This window comes from Melopsittacus undulatus, chromosome 1 (assembly GCF_012275295.1).
Source record: "Melopsittacus undulatus isolate bMelUnd1 chromosome 1, bMelUnd1.mat.Z, whole genome shotgun sequence".
NCBI classification, from domain to species: Eukaryota; Metazoa; Chordata; class Aves; order Psittaciformes; family Psittaculidae; genus Melopsittacus; species Melopsittacus undulatus.
In genome coordinates, this window is record NC_047527.1 from 118,596,071 (window position 1) to 118,614,663 (window position 18,593).

At 38.7% G+C, this 18,593-nt stretch overlaps 1 protein-coding gene across 4 annotated transcripts in view; it reads left to right on the forward strand.

Annotated features, from left to right (window-relative positions):
* TRDMT1 (tRNA aspartic acid methyltransferase 1) overlaps window positions 1-15,232 on the forward strand; it is a 29,797-nt gene extending 14,565 nt beyond the window's left edge. Inside the window, exons 5-11 of one of the 4 annotated variants that reach the window (XM_005152955.4) lie at window positions 691-756; window positions 2,249-2,318; window positions 3,200-3,283; window positions 3,768-4,138; window positions 8,084-8,141; window positions 9,117-9,246; window positions 14,627-15,232. In XM_005152955.4, the coding sequence (XP_005153012.1) occupies window positions 691-756; window positions 2,249-2,318; window positions 3,200-3,283; window positions 3,768-4,138; window positions 8,084-8,141; window positions 9,117-9,246; window positions 14,627-14,727 (880 nt within the window). In that variant the 3' untranslated portion in view covers window positions 14,728-15,232. Of the gene's footprint in view, window positions 1-690; window positions 757-2,248; window positions 2,319-3,199; window positions 3,284-3,767; window positions 4,139-8,083; window positions 8,142-9,116; window positions 9,247-9,778; window positions 10,041-14,626 lie in introns of those variants that run through there. The other 3 variants (XM_031052540.2, XR_004081113.2, XR_004081114.2) reach the window with 3 other exon arrangements.
* Window positions 15,233-18,593: the final 3,361 nt, after the last annotated feature.

Consider the following 18,593-nt stretch of genomic DNA (forward strand, 5'->3'; position numbering starts at 1 on the left):
TAATGGTCACTGGTACAGTTTGGGCATGTTCCTTTCACCAGAGATTTAATATGCTGGTTTTGGAATGAGCCTATTTCCACTGCACTTATCTTGCTAAACCTCAGATGCCTTCTTTCCCTTCCCCATCAAAATGAAAAAGTTAAGTGTAGAAAACAGAATATCTGCAGTTTGAGCTCTAACCACGTATTTTTAAAAACAGTTAGATGAATACTGGTTCTGATGTGTTATCACTAAAGCTAATATGACATTTTGACATTGGTTTGAGGTTTAAGCACTTTAAAACAAAAGTTTTCTGTTCCATGGCTAAACACCCCAAACAGTTATCTTTCCTATTACAAACTCAATCTGTTGAATAATAAGATTATACTTTAGGAAATGAACAGTGGTAAGCATTTTCAGAAGTACATGCATGGGGTACCGGAGGGTACAACAGTCCATCTTAACATAAGTGGGTTTTGTTGGGTTTTGTAATCACCAGCAGTCCACATTTTTTGTTCAGTTGGGAATTATTTCTGCTAGGCAACCTTGAAAGTTGAGATACTTTAAGGATGCTAAACTTTAACAGCTAACACGATGTGGAAATACTTTGATCTTTCTTGTAGCTAAACAAATCTGTGAATAAATATAATGTAGTTTACATCTTGTTACTCCGATTTGTGATTTTATTTTTTTTTCTTTTTCCCCTTGTAGACTTCAGAAGCTTCCAAAATACATACTTTTAGAAAATGTTAAAGGATTTGAATGCTCTTCTGCAAGGTAAAGACTAATTTGTGCCGGTTTTAGTTTTTAATAAAGGACATTTTTCTTTAGAAGGAGAAGGTGTAATTTTTATATCCTATAATTTAAATTAACAACATAAGGTGAGATAGGACAGATAGCAGCTGTATTGTTAGTTTTGGAATGAAGATTTTAGATTGTGAAAGGAATTTGATAACTATTTATTTCTCTAAGCAGATAAAATCTTGTCACAGTTTGACTCCATTGATTTTATTTGATGAATCTGTGTCATTAAAAAAGAGTAAATATTAATTTTTCAAAGAAAAATAACAATAAATATAGCATTCAGGTTTTGGGGTTTTGTCCCTGACCAGGAGCTCATGGTGTCTTGTGTTACAATCACAGCACAGTATAGGGACTTTCTTCAGTACCTTTCTTGATAGTATATTACCACTGGTTCAGGGTTTCCATCCAACTGTCCAGATATATAGTATGCAGACTGTATATAACCTTTGTCTGAAATGTGGAAGAGGAAAGTTGTCAATAAGGTTACCTAATGACAGGAGGAGCATTCTCCTCTTTTGTGGGCAAAGTAGGAGTCAGGATCGAGGTCTTCCTTCTCATTTCTGGCTGGAATAAAGTAGAATTTTTCTATAGCATTCCTTGAAGCATGAAGACAGCAGCCACCATGCATATCGTGCTCCTTAACAAATATGGCAGACAGCTGGGAGGCATGTTCAGCTCTCTTACTGGCTAAGCGTGCAGCAGTGTGCTGTGAACAGCTGGACACTCTGCTAAAGGTGCAGGCTGCTTCTGTAGACCCTGCGAATCTCCAGTCTATGCCTGGATGCTGGCCAGGGTTTGGAACAAGTTGTAGTTCAGAAAACACCCCTGTCAGGATGCTTGCTTTCTCTTAACAAGACCTGGGATGCAATGTGACTTACAGTGCTAGGTACAGCTCACAGCTCTATATTTCCAGCCTTGTGTGATCTTCATGGAATAGAAAAGTCTCTTTCAAGAAGATTTTGGTATACTTTATAAAGTCGTATCTCACTTATCAAAGCCACCAATTTTTGTCATCCCTTGAGTTGGCCCTCTTGTTATGCTTAGCTGATGACATACATATGGACAGAGGGAAGTAGTGAGCTATTTGTAGTGGTTTTAATCTCCTGGTTTATAATTCACAATAAAAAGATTGTTGCGCGCTCTGGTTATTTTCCATGTGGACACACTCTAAGTACTTTTCTAAAGGTGATATTTTTTTGAAGGGATGTTTGCACTGAAATACCTGTGAGATACCCGTGTATGTGTAATAGTAATTTTTTTGCTACCGTAACACTGAACTTGTATACTGTCTCCTCAAGTTCAGAAATGGATGACTTCATATCTGAAATTCTCTGTCCAGTTTTTCATTGATTGTGCTGAATGTCTTGGCACCCAAGGTGTTGCATTTAATGTTTTTATTTAGGATAAAAAAGGGTCTAAAGATTGTATAAGGAGGGTAATTGATTTTTTATTCTTTTTCTGCCAGAAATGAACTTTTGCAAACACTAGCAACATGTGGATTTACACATCAAGAATTTCTCTTGTCTCCAACCTGTGTGAGTACAAAAATTGCTCCAGTTTCATTTAACTGTTCAAACTGCACTGAGCCCAAGAACATTTGAAAATGATCTGTTGTATTAGAAGAGAGAATCATGCCCAGAACTGAACATACTCTTGGATGAGAAAGCTATTTGGCATGACTTCTGATTTCTCAGCATTATACTGGCATAATCATACTGCTGTTACTGTTCAGAGTCTAGTTCCATATTGTTGTGCTACCATTTGGTATTTTTTAAGAAGGCATGAATTTACAGTCTAACCAGGATGGTGGTTTTCCCTGCAGGAGCCTCATTGCTTCAGAAGCGCTGATGCCTGTGGATTTTCCAGCACAGAAAATGTGACTGTGTTATTTGTGGGAGGTGGAGCTTTGTTTGCAGGTTTCCCTGGCAACTGAAAAGAGTTGAGGGAGATTTCAGATTGTGCAAGACTAAATGGAATCAGTGAACTGCTATATATATCTGAGAGAACCTGACAGAGGTTAGCTTAAAAACCAGTTGTGGTGCATTTGTTTCATTGTTAGCTGTTCAAAAAGGCAACACCTTTTTACTTTTTTATAGAAAAAAGTATTACCTGTCCCAAGAAATAGTGCTGCATATAATTTTTCTTCTTACCTCTCATGAAAGTTTATTTTCCTCTTCATTTACAAAGTCAAAAGCATGAGGTACAAAGAATAATTGTCCACTTGTTTCCTTAACAAAACCTAGTTCTGAAAGTGTTAAGTGTTTAGGTATTATCAGTTAATACCAATACCTATGAAGTTGTAAAATATATTAGTGTGTAATAGTTCTGTTACTGTATATAATGGCAGATAACTGGTATGATACTATAGACCATTTTTTGTCTCTTTATCACATGGACTTGTGGATTTTGCTTACAGCTTGGCATTCCCAATTCTAGGCTGCGATACTTTCTAATTGCAAAGCTTCACCAAGAACCATTCTTTTTTCAAGCTCCTGGTCAGGTGAGTCTGTTAGTGTTACTTGAATTTGCTTTGTGTCGTGAAGATTGAGAGTTAAGTTTTCAGTTTAGTAGTGTGTGTTAATGGTGAAGAGAGGGATAAGTGATAACAACTGAAAAGTTAAATTCTATTTTTTTTCAGCATGGATACTGAGTTTTCTAAGTACTGAAATGCATGCCAGTTGGTTAGAGGGGTTTAAACAGTTGTGGGACAATGGCTGACAGCGGGCTAGAAAACATTTCATTCTGCTTTTTCACACCCTTGGAAAAGTCTTTTCTTCAAAGGGAATTATTTGTGGCTGTTCCTGAAACCACTGCTGGTAGGTGAGCAGACCTTGGTGCTAATGTGTTTTTTAAATCTGCATGAAAATAACATTAAACAGTTACTTGCTTTATTCTGAGCATCTGTGAAGGAATTCTTACTCACTGTAGAGTTGGCTGTCAAGTTGTTTATCAAATGCAGTTTTTTTCTCACAATTTGTTCTTAGATATTGACAAGATTCCCAGATAAGGATCTAGAAGACTTACTCAAGGACAAAGTTGCTGACAAAGTGGGTGAAGCTTGTTCTTCCTTGTGTTCTGAAGAGAAGAATCTGGATCCAAACATTGGTCCCAGTTGCAGCAGCAAGAAGAGTTTACCAAAAGGGGCCTTTCTGTTTAAACTTGAAACAGTAGAAGAAATGGAAAGGAAATATGATCAGGACAATGATTCCTCTATTCAAATGCTTAAGGCTTTCTTGGAAGAGGAAAATGAAGAAATGAGTCAGTATTTCATACCACCAAAGTTCTTGTTGCGCTATGCTTTCTTATTAGACATTGTTAAACCCACCTGCCGGAGATCCACATGCTTTACAAAAGGGTAAGCTGCAAAGAAAATGTCTTGCTGAATCATGTCCTGAAATTTTAAGTGATTTTTTTTTGTTTCCTTTAAAAATAAGGAGAGTCATTTCATCAGAACCAGCCAGGCCTCTGAAAAATAAATCCTCTTATACAGTGTGCTCACTGGTCTGGTGGAATACTAGCATGAGAATCTGTCTGGCAGAACATCATGTGCCTACTCCAGAAAGGCATTCACAGAAGACAGTGCCATTCGTTGTTGACCTTCACAAAAGCTTAATTACCCCTGCGGAAATATGGTTCCAGTAGACTGATATAGTAGTGATTCATTAATGAATTTCTTTATATTGCTCGTTGAAGTTACAGTGTCATGCATGACAGATCCATTCCTCATTAAAACTCTCCTCTGTATATTTTATTGATTTCTTGGATTTTTCAGCTGTGTAGGTCAGAATAGCTGTGGATTGCTCATAAGTCCTAAAACCAGTTAGGCTGCTGCATTACAAATCATCTTTGATGGAGCAGAACGTCAGTGCTTTTCTGTCTAATAGTTATGTTGATTCGTACATTGCAATTTAAAGTTTGACAGCTGGAAGTTGGTAAGTTCTGAAATCTCACAGTCAACTGGTCAGGAGTGTTTCCACTGAATGCATTTGCATTGGAAAATGCCAGTTGGGGCCCGGAACTTTCTGGGAAATGCTATTATCAGCTATATTTTCAAATTAGATTGGGTTTTTGTTTTGACTTCTCTGAATGTTTCAACAAAATGGTGTAGTTGATGGCTTAGAGCTGATGACAACTTTATTTTTAATTCATAGAAATTAGAGTTCCTGCAGGTTTTTTGATTTTTAACTTTTAGACAATAAAACAGCTGAGAAGAGAATGTCAAAAGTTTAAAATATATGTAACAGGAAAGCCCTCCCCACCACCTCCCATTGATACATGCCTTTTCTGCCCTCAGTCTTTTGAGTTGGGGGGGAGTCAGCATCTCATGGGATCTGTTTCTTAACTAGAGTAGTCAAATAAAAATCTTAGGCCAGAATGATCTCTTCTGTATCTATTGTATGCTTTGAGTGTCATAAAAAATAAATTGGCCACTTGTGGCTTCACTAGAATACGTCATGGTAGTTTGTGGTCATGTTTATCAAAATCACATTGAAGGTGGCTCCAGAGTAGCTAATATGAAGTTTTTATATATAGCGATGGGAAATCTGATGTGAACCTGACTGTTGTACTTTTGCTGATGTGGAAGGAACCAGGCCAGATAGCTGTGGTAGTTCTTCTTGGCTCAAAATGTAGGAATCTGATTTACTGCTTTTGTTCCCCTTTTTTAAGAGCCTTTTCCCCCTTTTTTACATTGTATAATTTACAGCTCTGCATTAACAGAAGGATTATAATTACAACTGAGGCTTCATCCAGGTCACTTTCTGAGGCCAAGAGTGAGTTTCTGCTGTATGTGTTCTAGTTCTGGTTTTACGTTTTTCTAAAGTATGACATTTAGGAAAGAGGACCATGAATGGAGCAGAACAGCACTCTGAGTAGTACAGAGAATACCTCTGCTGAAATGCCTACCTTGTGTCTTTCCTCTAAGTCATAATGACCATCAGCTTTGAGGATGGGAGAAAAATTTCCCTCAGTTCTGATTGGTTTTCAGATATTTCCATCAAGTTTGATGTGATGAGAGTAATCAGGGTGTGCCTTTTCTGGTCCGTACTAATTCATCAGTATTTAATCAGTGCTTTTTGTCTTTCTGGTTTGTCATACCAGTATGTCTTCTAAAGGCTTTGGTGGAGTATAGGGCAAAATGTAATAGCTTGTGGTGCATGAGGGATTGAGCAGGTGATCTTGTGTTCCCTTCCAACCTTGGACTTCTAGGCAATTGGAAAATGATTGTTGAGTTCCTTAAGACTACAAATACTGTGGTTTCTTTTAGGAGTATGTTTGTAGTGTCTGAAGTTGAGAGAGGAGATTGTCCATTTTAAAGGACAGAGCAAATGAGAACTACTTCTTTAGATACGATCATTCTGGACTTACAAATGCTTGACACTATTGTCAAGAGAAGCAATACCTTCTAAAATATTGTAGTATTAGAGAAACACTCTAGTGTTGTGAAAATTACCTTTTTGTTAGGCATAATACAGGATGCAGTGTACCCAGAAATAATATATCATGTGTATGAAATTAAAAGCTTCTTTTGAAGCTTACAGAAATTGAGGGGTGAAAAAAGCTCTTGAGGCAGATGAAAATTGAAGATTGTAATTTCTTAAGGCAGCTTCTGTCATTATAATTGTAATGAAATGTCAGAAAATCAATGCATTGGTTTTTACTGTGGCAAAAATTCCCATCTTTAATTACCTTCCGAGTATAAGGTAGGAATGTTAATTTTTCTGTAGTCAGCAGCTGCAATAATAATTAATAACAACAGAGCTAACATTGGCCATCTGCCCACATTTGTGTTAAAAATCCCACCACCCCCACCCCTCGTCTGCTCCCAAACCACTTTTACACCAACTATATTTTTTTTCCAGGGTGGTGGGTGGGGGCAGAATTCTTTAGTGCAAATTATTTAGGCTGGAGTATTTTTTATAACATAGATCATATTAAAAGATTCTTTTCCCCCAATAAAACTCTGAAATACTACTTTGAAATTTGTCCTTATTTATTTATTTTGGCTCAGATATATTAATCTGAAATACGGTAAAATGACGATGATCAGGATTCCTCATTGCTGTGTGTGTTACAGGGAATTTTCAGAATGCAACTAACCAGTTGAAGGTGGTTTGATTCCATGTGGTTTTAACGTGCATCAGTGTTTAGGGCCTTTTGTTCTGATCCTAAGGAAGATTTGCAAGCACTTTGTTTTAAAATGAGTGTTGCTCTCACTGGTATTGGCAGAGCTGCTCATAGGCTTTTCCAGCTAAAGAAGAAATTCTCATGATTGAGTCATGCTGGGTCATTGTGTCTGTGCTGGAAGGAAGAGTATTCCTTTATTCATCATGGAATTAGAAAGGCTTGAAACAAAAATTATTCTGGGGCCTTGCATTAGAATGGGCCCCAAGTGGGAGGAAGAGACCTTTATACTTGTCTTTACAGATGCACAGATAAAACTCAAGAAGAGTATGTTCAAATGATTGATGTAGACCACATCCCTCTAATGCAGGGGATCTCCTGAAGTTCTTCCACAGTGCAGAAGCCATCAGTTGGCTTGACCCAGTCTCTTTCTGTTCAGAACATTCAAACACTATCGTAGTTAGACCAGCAGAGCATGTTTCTGAAAACTCATAATTATGTTTAAATGATAGCCTGGAGGAGACTACAGGGTAAACATGTTATGCAATCAACCACAAAGCATCCAAAAAGCTATCATATGGTTTTAGAATACAAGTTTGCTTACTGTTCAATTGGATTTAGGGTTTTTTTCTTTCTTTTGTCTCTTTCTTCTATTGCTCTGCATAAATGCCTGGAAATCTCCCATCCCTTTGTGGAAAATCCACATACAACCAAATGTTAAACCTGAGTGAACCCTTTCATTCCTAATGGAGTGATACAAAAGGTGGAGGCTCACACTTAATGGTCCTCCTTCGAATATGGAGAGCCAGTTTGAGCCTCTAGAACCATTTGGCCTTTAACACATTTTGCCTTAGTGTAAAATTGGTTTGTGCAATGTAGCTGGCCCTTTCTGGTGATACTACACTTGAATTCCTTGGCCTTGTATAATTGCCTGGTTTCCTTATTAGTGTGGATAAAGCCTTGTGCTTTACATTACAGGCTGATCTCCAGAGAGCGTGGTCAAAGATTGCAACACTCCATGGGACAGCATTGTTAATAACAAGGCCTTTTGCATTATCTATCCAGGAGGCTTTTTGTTAGTCAGGGCAAAACAACCTCAGCAACCTCCCTGCATCTTCACAGTTGTCAGAACTACGAGGTCTGATGAAAATACTCATTTGTTATTGTTGTTTTTAAGGTATGGGCACTATGTAGAAGGGACAGGCTCAGTTCTACAGACAGCATTAGATGTACAGGTAAGAATGTGTAGACTATCACAGAATCATAGAATGGTTTGGGTTTGAAAAGGTATTGAAGATCACATAGTTCTTTTTTTAAAACTTGAGACTTATTTTAAAACTTGGGGCTTTTTTTCAGCCTTCTGCTTTGTTGTTCTTAATATTATAACAAAAAAGCTTTTTAAACTGCATTTTGTGGGATCTGAGTTTCCAATTAGTTTACTTTGTGTACTTAAACAACAGTTTATTTAGATCAAAATTATGTTTGCACCTCTCTGTATGGGGAATAGTTCCTATTATTATCTGTGGTGTCATACAGAGGTTTCATGGGTTATGTGAAGACATTAAGAATTACTAATTCTATGGATAAACTACAGTACAGTATCGTGAATCCAGAGCCATTTTTTGTACACATATGATCCAGTAAATAGTCGAATTGTTTGAATAGTCAACATGTTTGAATTTCAAATGTATTATTTATCTGGGAACACATAGTATTTTGAAAAGTTCTACTGTTGATACTAAGTTCACCTCAAAGTAAACTTAGTACATCTATGCTGTTTACTCATATATGGCATTTCTAAGCATAAGAAGAATGCAGCTCTGAAATTCAGGATAATATTAATGTGAATGTATTGAAACAGCTGTGTCCATACAGCTCAATTTGTGTAGATGGTGTCCTATTGAGTTATGTTAAGTCACTATCCTGTCATTAACAAATGTTTCTAGTCCTTTGATTGCCTCATGAAACATTGGTGTAACATGGGACTGGAGGAAGAAATGATGAATGCCCTAATGGCAACATTGATTTCTTTCTTGCAAGTCTGTAAGATGAGATGTTGGCTGCAAAAATACACTACCAGTAATACTTTCAAGGGTTTTTGTCTTTGGTCAAACTGTGATAGTTAAAGAAATACTCTGTTAAGATGTGACTTAAATTTTATATATTTGGCCTGCATTGGTAATATCTGTTGTTTTGGATATTCTTCATAGCTTGAATCGGTATTTAAACATATTGAGGAGTTACCAGAAGAAGAGAAGCTTATGAAATTGTCAACATTAAAACTTAGGTACTTCACCCCAAGAGAAATAGCAAATCTTCATGGATTCCCTTCAGAATTTGGTACGTGCTGCAAAGTACCCATTTCTACATCATTATTTAGAAATGCCAATGCACTTTTTTTACTGCAGAGTAACCCATGCTTTTATTTTGCTTCCCTTCCCCATGCTGTCCCTCCCCACTCTGACTGTTCAGTTCTTATTATTGATTCTTGTTACTTAGCTAACTCTGAATTTCTCTGAATTTGCACTAGGTTTTTATATTTTATAAGAGGCAAATTCTGCGGTTAGGTTTATCTTCATAAACTAAGAAAAAGGTTTTGGCATGAGAAATGCTCTGTTACTGAATGGCAACGAAGGAATATCTTTGTTTAAAGTTCAAACTATTTACTCAGCAGCCAACATTACTCACAACTGGTAAATCAACATATTCTGACAGTTTTAGCAATTCTATTAGTGGTTCTCAGTGTTTGAGCTGCTTCCACACATTTGCAGCTGCTGACCGAAAGGGAAATTCAGCAGATACAGATACTTCTTTGTTCAAGAATAGCCAAACTGTTCAGTTAATGATCTCTTAAGTCATCTCTATTTTCCAGAAAAGGCAGTCATAGCCCTTGGTCACTTCATTGTCTAACTGGTTTTGTGAAGATGGAGTCAAGGAACAAGACTCGGCAGTACCAGTACATTGGACGCAGGTCAACCAGAATTAAGCCTGAAATAAATTCACCAGAGCTGTAAAGAAAAGCAAGCAAGAAAGTGTAGCTGTTACTAGCTGCTGCAGGCCTTGGCCTGCTGCCATCACATCAGCGCAATTGTCTCTCAGCAACACAAGCATCCATAGAATAAGACACCACTGACCTGGAGTAGTTTGTTATGCTTTTCTTTGACTTCCTTGAAGACTTAGGGCTTTGAGAAGTGCTAATAGTCCTTAAATATTTCTTGATTTTGCAGTTTTAGCTTGTCTTCTCATTCATTCCTTATGTTTATATTCAAAATTACTACATTCAAAGAATGTTATCAAGGTTGTAATTAGAATTACCAGCACTAACCTTATTTGTGTCAGAATATTTGCAGGACTGTGCTGTGTTGAGTTATATGCCAACATAAACGATTTTTTTGTTGACTCTCTTCTTTAACAGATTTGTTCTTTTTGCAGACAGCCTGAGGTTTTTTGTTTTGTTTTGGTTTTGGGGGGTTTTTTGGTTTGTTTTTTTTTTTTAGCACAGCTCTGTTCTGTATTGATTTAGGCTGATGAAAAGAAATGAGCTAAACAGGGCTGGATTGGGCTTGTATAGGTTTATCATAGAATCATAGAATAGTTAGGATTGGAAAGGACCTTAAGATCATTTAGTTCCAACCCCCTGCCATGGGCAGGAACACCTCACACTAAACCATGTCACTCAAGGCTTCATCCAACCTGGCCTTGAACACTGCCAGGGATGGAGCATTCACAGCTTCCCTGAACAGCCCATTCCAGTGCCTCATCACCCTAACAGTAAAGAATTTCTTCCTTATATTTAATCTAAGCTTCCCCTGTTTAAGTTTGAACCCGTTACCCCTTGTCCTGTAACAGTCTACAGTCCCTAATGAAGAGTCCATCCCTAGCATCCCTGTAGGCCCCCTTCAGATACTGGAAGGCTGCTATGAGGTCTCCACGCAGCCTTCTCTTCTCCAGGCTGAACAGCCCCAACACGCTCAGCCTGTCTTCATACGGGAGGTGCTCCAGTCCACTGATCATCCTCATGGACCTCCTCTGAACTTGTTCCAACAGTTCCATGTCCATTTTATGTTGAGGACACCAGAACTGCACACAATACTCCAAGTGAGGTCTCACAAGAGCAGAGTGGAGGGGCAGGATCACCTCCTTTGACCTGCTGGTCACGCTTCTTTTGATGCAGCCCAGGATATGGTTGGCTTTCTGGGCTGTAAGCGCACACTGAAGCTGGCTCATGTTCATTTTCTCATCAACCAACACCCCCAAGTCCTTCTCTGCAGGGCTGCTCTGAATCTCTTCTCTGCCCAACCTGCAGCTGTGCCTGGGATTGCTCTGACCCAGGTGCAGGACCTTGCACTTGGCATGGTTAAACTTCATGAGGTTGGCATCAGCCCACCTCACAAGCATGTCAAGGTCCGTCTGGATGGCATTCCTTCCCTCCAGCGTATCAACTGAACCACACAGCTTGGTGTCATCAGGAGACTTGCTGAGGGTGCACTCAATCCCATTGTCCATGTCACAGACATTCATGCTGTTCAAGATCTCTGAGCACAAAGTTGCTTATTTTATTTATTTTAATGCAGCTTGTGTTTTCGAAATGTTAAATCAGTCTTTGCAACATCACTTAGAGGTGTAGTAGAGTTAATATTGCTTGTATTTTACAGAGGGGGGGACTGAGACACTGAAGAAATTTATGTTTGGAAGACTCCATTAATTTAGGGTGATGAGTTTGTGAAATCTGACCTTTACTATTTCAGAGTGCTTGGAATGACTCCGTGCTTTCTCTGTTAAGAGCTTATCTTCAGGGACAGCTGTGAGGTTCAATATATTTGCAAACCAGAACTGAACTCCGAAGACAAGTCATACTCCTGAATTTGAAGAGCATCCAGAGCATCCGTCGTGAAGTGCTGATTTAGCAAATTTGTCTTTTGTGACCCAGGAACTGAGGAGGGAAGGACAGGGATAGATTCCACCTCTGAGGGTAGTACCCTTCTGCCTGAATTATACGACCTTCTTTACAGTTCTTGCAGTTCTCTGCCTCTCTATACTACTTTCCCAGCTTTCAGAACACATAAAACAAGCTTTCTCATCTAGTGGTTTCCGCTCACATTATACTCCTGATTCATAGGCAGACCAAGCTTTTCCCAGCGCACTGACTCACAAGTCTGACATTTTTTCCTTTGCGCTTAATCTAAGACATTTCCTACTTTGTACTTAAAAACCCCAAGGTGTTACTCAGCTTTAGGCTGATTGAAATCTTTGGTGAGTTTATGTACTATAATCTCGGGTACTATAATCTTCTGAGGGTTTGCAAACTATGGGGTGGGCTTTTTGAGAGTTGCTATAATTATGGCTACACAAAGGGTGTTTGCCTGAAAGCATTTCTTCCATGTTAAATTTCAAGTCATTATTGTGAAGTGTGGTATTTTCAGAGAGAAATATGGTGTAACTTCTCTGTCTCCATGTTCTGTAGTGACAGCAACATTTGGGCTGAAATTCTAAACAACAGAAGTCTTGGAGGGGTACCCACTCTAAGTATATTATTGATCTAAGAGCTAAAGAATGAGAAAACTATAAGTGGAAAATGAAGGGAACATCAGGAAACTTTGTAACAGAAGCTATTTCTAGATGTAGCTAAAGTATTCTTAGAAGGAACAGGATTGTCTCTAAATGGTTCTATATTTTAACAAACTGATGGCCTTTTCCAGTATGTGAGATACAGAGTTAAAATTATTGTCTATTCTTAAGAGATTTATTTGTGCTTTTAACATCTACATGTATAAATAGTGATTGCACTGCAGGTCAATGAAATACTGCAGTCATTTGTCTTAGTTGCTGCTGTTGTCCCAGAGCAATACCATTAAAAGTAATCAGAGCATTCTTGCACCTGTGACCTGCTTTTATGAGGGGGATGTCAGGTTGCCTTTTCCATTTTTCCCATTTGTGATGTATGTAAGCTATTAGGAAACAAATGGCAGCCCCATGGAAAACCAGCTCAGTGTGGTAGTGTGTATTGCAAAGACCACATCATCAAGTAACATGTGTAACTTAAATGATACAGTGAGAGCTGTGCAGGAAGTGCCAGCATAGTGTGAGTTGTTAAATCTGACCTTCTGATATAGGCTACTCTTGAGCCAAGAAGATAGAAGGTGTGAGACAATGTGTGCAGGCAGATGGAGGAGGCTTGAGGTGAAGGAGATGGGAGCTCTGAAAATCAGTTTAGGCTTTCAGTTGCCAAGAGGCAGAAGGAGAAACAGAAATTTTCAGGGTTCTGGTAAGCTTCTTGGGCTATAAGTAAGTGCACGTGTGTATGCATAAATACATAGGTATTTTTGTGTACTCTTTTAGGATGTGTAGATTCTGTACCTTATTCAGTGATGTAACATGAAAAACTTTGTCTAAAGAAGTGTGTGGTGGAGTGCAAGTGATTGTTCCAAAGCAGGAACGGCTGCCCAAATGTGGGTGCCAGGAAGGAGGGCAGAGTGGATGGAGCTGGCGGAAGATGTGTTTACCAAAGTAGTCCATGTTTGAGGAATTAGTAACTGGCACAGAAGGATGGAACAACACCTCCCAGGCACCTCCTCCTTAGCTTTCCACCCCTGGCTCAGCAACTGTCCAACCATGTTCTCTCCTGAGCGATTCCTGGAAGAGAACTTTTTCTGAAGTGCTGTGCAGATTCCAGAACGCACGTATCACTACTTGCTTACAGTGTGCCTGTGCATCAAAGCTAAACTGACTGGTGATTATCTCAGAGTCAGATTTAAGTGTTTCTTCTTGGGGAATGATCATATAATTGAATGTGATCAAGTTTCAACAGCTTGGCAAATGTCCCCAACAGTTGAATCACCACTGTTCAGCTTTCACTCAGGTTGAAGCTAAAGGCACTTTAACTCACAGCTGGAGTAAGCCAAGAGTGCAAGCAGTGACGGTTACAGCTGAACAGCTTCTACATACTCAGAAGTTTGTTCACCTTTGACCGTGTGCTCAATACACAACAGAGCCCTTTCACAGTAGTGGGACCATTTTATTTTTTTCTGAGCCTCCCTTCTTTCTGCCAGCCCATGCACTTAACCATGTGAAGGACATTTATGATGCTGTCTGTATTTCTGAGTGCATTTGTCAGAGTCAGCATTGAATTACATGGAAAATTGTTCAGCTGCTTCACCAGTCACTGAATAAGCCTTGCTTGTAGCTTCATCTCTACTGGTACATTGCACTGCGAGACTCACTGGATTTGTTTGCCTCAGTTGGTTAGAGGGACTCAGAAGGGGAATACAGTATAAAGCTCATTGAGAAATGCAATTTAGTTCATCTGCAGAATCATCACATTTTCTTTCTGCCATGGCCACAGTCTTCTGTGGATGTTGGGCTGTGTTTGAGGTGCTTCTGGCCCTCCCTGCAACTGCTGGATGTTTTGTACTATATGAAGAGGAGCTCAGCATTAGTTGTACAATAGAGTAATTTTCTGAGGCTTCTTGTTAAACCTGAGAGCTGGCAGTGCTGCTAATGGAAGAGCTGATCAAAATAATAGAATTGTAATTCCCTCAAATCCCATGAGCTGGTTGGGATTTGATTTTGTAACTTTGTGAATGGTAGTGGCAGGGGAGGGGGTGAGCCCTGCTGCAGTCTGTGATAACTGCATTAAGATCTGTTCCCTGAACAAAGGAGTAGACTAAAAGCTAGGAGCAAACCCAGACTAATGATGTTGCACTCTATGTTTTTGTTGTAGGCTTTCCTGACAAAGTGACAGTAAAGCAATGCTACCGTCTTCTGGGAAACAGTCTCAATGTACATGTAGTGGCAAAACTCATCTCCATTCTACTTGGATAATTTAGACCCTGAATCTGACGAGTACAGACTGGTGACAGAAAATACTTCCATCTTTCAAGACAAAGCCGATGGCAGCTGAACAAAAATCACATATACCAAAATATCTGTTCTGACACTTTGAACAGTTCTGATATATTTTTAATACCTTGCTTTTATGGTGGATTTGCATTGTAGGGGTTTTATTTAAATGGAAATGTACAGGACTTAATTGCTTTATTTAAAGTTCCTTTCTAGTTTGCAGAATGAAAAAGAGCAGCATTTACATGTACCTCAAATGAAAATGGATAAGACTAAACCATCTTTGCAGTACAGTATAAAAAGGCTTTAAATGTCAAAGCTGTTTTAATTAGGTGCAAAGACCAAGTTCTACATATAGTATGTCTTCATCTGTAAATATCAGTGATCCATTCTCAAAAGATTTATTGTGTATATGATCTGGAATTTTGATGTGTTTTTTCGTAGCTAACGAAACTAATAAATTTGGTATTTTGTATATGATTTTTAAGAAGACTCAGTGTCAACCTCTCTATACACTTGCAGGGTTCTGGAGCCTAACTGTATTTGTCTGGAATGACTTGTTCAAGTGCAGCTGAATAAAATATTTCAGCATTATCACAGCCTTGACAATAACTTGCCTATTTCTGTTTTCGCTTATATTATTCAGGATTCATTGCTCTTTAACAAAGATCTACACATAAAGGACAAAAATAAATAAATGAACTAAAAACTCCATGTGTGACAGAGAACAGAGATACTGCAGCTGTTCTCACCTGAAAAAGATTATGAGCTCGATATTGTTATTTTGTGCCATGCTTGGTCTTGTGCTCACTCCTTGTGCATTTCTTCTTCAGACTTGATTTGCATGCTTGTCTGTTAGACCAGGAACCAGGAAGAGCTTGGGTTGACCTACTTCGATCTGTCTTACTCTCCAAGAGCATTTGGGTCTCCTGGGAAGTTCCAGCTGTAAAAGAGAAATGGGAATGAATTCTCTTAAAAGAGCTCTGGACTAGGCTCTAGAGAAGGATGAGTTCTGTCTCTCTTTACCCAGTCTCTTACAGTACTTAACGGCAAAAAAGTACCAACGTTAGGCTGTGCCTACTAGAAAACTGCAAAAGAACACGTGTGGTTTTGACAGTGTCATGAACCAAAGTTATCTATTTATGTGGTGGTTATTGTATAGATTTGTCAGCCAGATCAATAACTAGCTGCTATATGGTCTTGTTCTTGTGAGAGACACAGAAAAAGACAGCTCTGATGCTATCTAACATGATCCAAACATTGAAATGAAAACAAAGGAGGCCAGTTTTATGTATAAATTGGGATTCTTTTCTGCTGAACCATGTAAATAGTCTGTTCATTTTGCCTCACCATAATAATATTTGGTAAAATGTTCCCATTAACAATTAGTTTTCAATTCCTTAATGTGTAAAACATGCTTTAATGATTTGCATGCCACTTGGAAGTAAGCAGTATTAAAGCATAGATTGAAAGTTCCCTAGCTGCATCTAAAACATGTTGACAATGAATTTTAATTCGTTGTCCTATGTTTTTGTCCATGCATTGTACTGGTGTAACTCCAACACTTTTAAATTACAACCTGGCATTTGGAAGCAAAGCATGTTGATGGTACTGATATATTTTGTGATACCTAGGCAGTAATCAGTGGTTCTGATTAGTTCAAATGTTTGCCTTGTATATATTTTTTAAAAGAAACTAATCCCATTCTCTTTGTAAATATGACACTTAGAAATGGGATTCTATTCAGAATTAGTATTTGAGTGGCATTTTGATTGTTTATTGATCTTGCTTACCATGTGGCACTACTCATTAATGGTACGTGTGTTGTATGTAAGATGAAGCATGGGGAGGAGAAGACTGGACAAGTCCATGGAACTAAAATCCTTTGAGAGTGCTGAGTGAGTAGACTTCTGGCTGAAGAAGTTTCCAAGCTGCAAATAAATGGAGGCTAAGAGAGTACCTAGGAGAGGTATTGTATGTGCTTGCCTCTTCCTCTACCCATTTCCTAACTCTCTGCTCCTGGCCACTGTTGAAGATAGGGTACTGACCTAGATGGATCTTTTTGTAACCCAGGATGATCACTCTTACCTCCTTATATTTGTATGGTAACAGAATGCCAATGTTTGTAATCACAGCATCAATGCACAGCGAATTATTTATGGACTTGGCTCAGATCTAAGCCTCTTGATAAAGCAAACAGCACAGAATAGAGTGAATCTGCGGGAGGCTGTGCAGACATGTCCATTCATGGCTTTAGGGTTATTAGTGGTAAAGGGTGACTATGCAAATGGAAATCCCTAAAAATAACTCTAGTGTATGTTAAAGCAATTGGAATGTGCTAATAGGGCTGGAATAATCAATAGAAAAGAACAAAGCCAATGTAACTGCCTGGAAAACTCTTCATGAACCTAATTTCAAAAAAGAATGAATCAGAAAATAGGAAGCATCAAAGTAGTTGGTGGTTTGTAGAAACAATGTGTAGGAATTCAAATCAGAAAGACAGAGGAACCAAAATAGTAATGTATGAAAGTAAAAACCTAATTTATGTTGTAACTGCCTTCATTGTGATAAAGGAGCCCAGGGAGAATTGGGACAGTAGATCAATTCCAGCTGAAGTAGCTAAATAAATCAGAACTCGTGTATTTGTTACTTGCTATTAAAAACCAAAAACCTAGATTTCCGGGCCAGTTAGTTTAACTTCATAAGCAGGTAACTTATTAACTCCATCAGCCATGTTGAGGGAGCAAAATCTTGGGCAGATGTCAGAGGGCAGTATGCTGAGAAGTAAAAGAAATCCTTAAGGAAGAGTGTGGGAACTGGAGTTGTGCAGTGGCTTTATCCCCTGGGGAAGGTGCTGTGGCCATAAAACACTACAGACACACATAAAGGAAGGAATTATGAATGCTTGTAAGTAAGGGGCAGAAAGGGTAATGTTATTTTTCTGAGCCACCCTTGTTTGATGTAAACCTTGTGGTTCCTGATCCTCTGTATAGGGGCTAATAATCAGCTTAATGCTTGGTTGTCTTAGAGCCATAGGGACACACAGAAAGTGCTGAATTCAATGCGGAACATTGTTTACACCAGCAATTTGCACATTTGTACCATGGAGGTAACAACTGTGCTTCATATATCACATGTCACTTCTGAACACTTAAATATTATTAAAAAGAGGAAAGATGAAAGAGGATCCAGTGAAGTGAAGGTGGAAGTACTCGGAGACATGACCTCAGCTCAGGGAAAACTCAGGTATATATGCTCTATTCAGGATTAAACCAGCAGCAGGACTGGATTTATAATTTATTTCCAAATATTTGAATCATAACATTGAATATCAGGGTTTAGGTTTTTTTGCATCTGTAGAACAAAATAACGGTGTACTTGATAGTCTTCCATTAAAAACTTAGCCAAGTTGGGATTCACATCAATATGCTCTTCTCCCATATAAAAAGGGAGCTTTGTCAAGGACTCATGTTCTGCATCTGAGGTGACTTCCTAGGTGCAATTAAAGCTTACTGAATTTTTGTCCATAACCTGAGTCAACTCTTGTCTTTTACAGCGAATACTTGCCTTTGCAAGCCATACTGCTGGAGAGCCACCATTTCATTTCACACAGCTACACAAGATGGTGATAAATCATAGTTCATGCTAGTACGGGATGAACTTCAACCAGAATTGGCTAGACACAAATTCTCCGTTGCTTCCTGCCAAATCTGCACACAACCTACACTCTTTAGAGGTGTTTTCTCAGCCATCACGTCAGTGAGGTAACGAATGATCTGTCCCAGGAGGAGGGGGTTTTGCCAGCTCTTCTTGTTACAAAGAACAGTGCCTATTCTTGTGCCAGACAT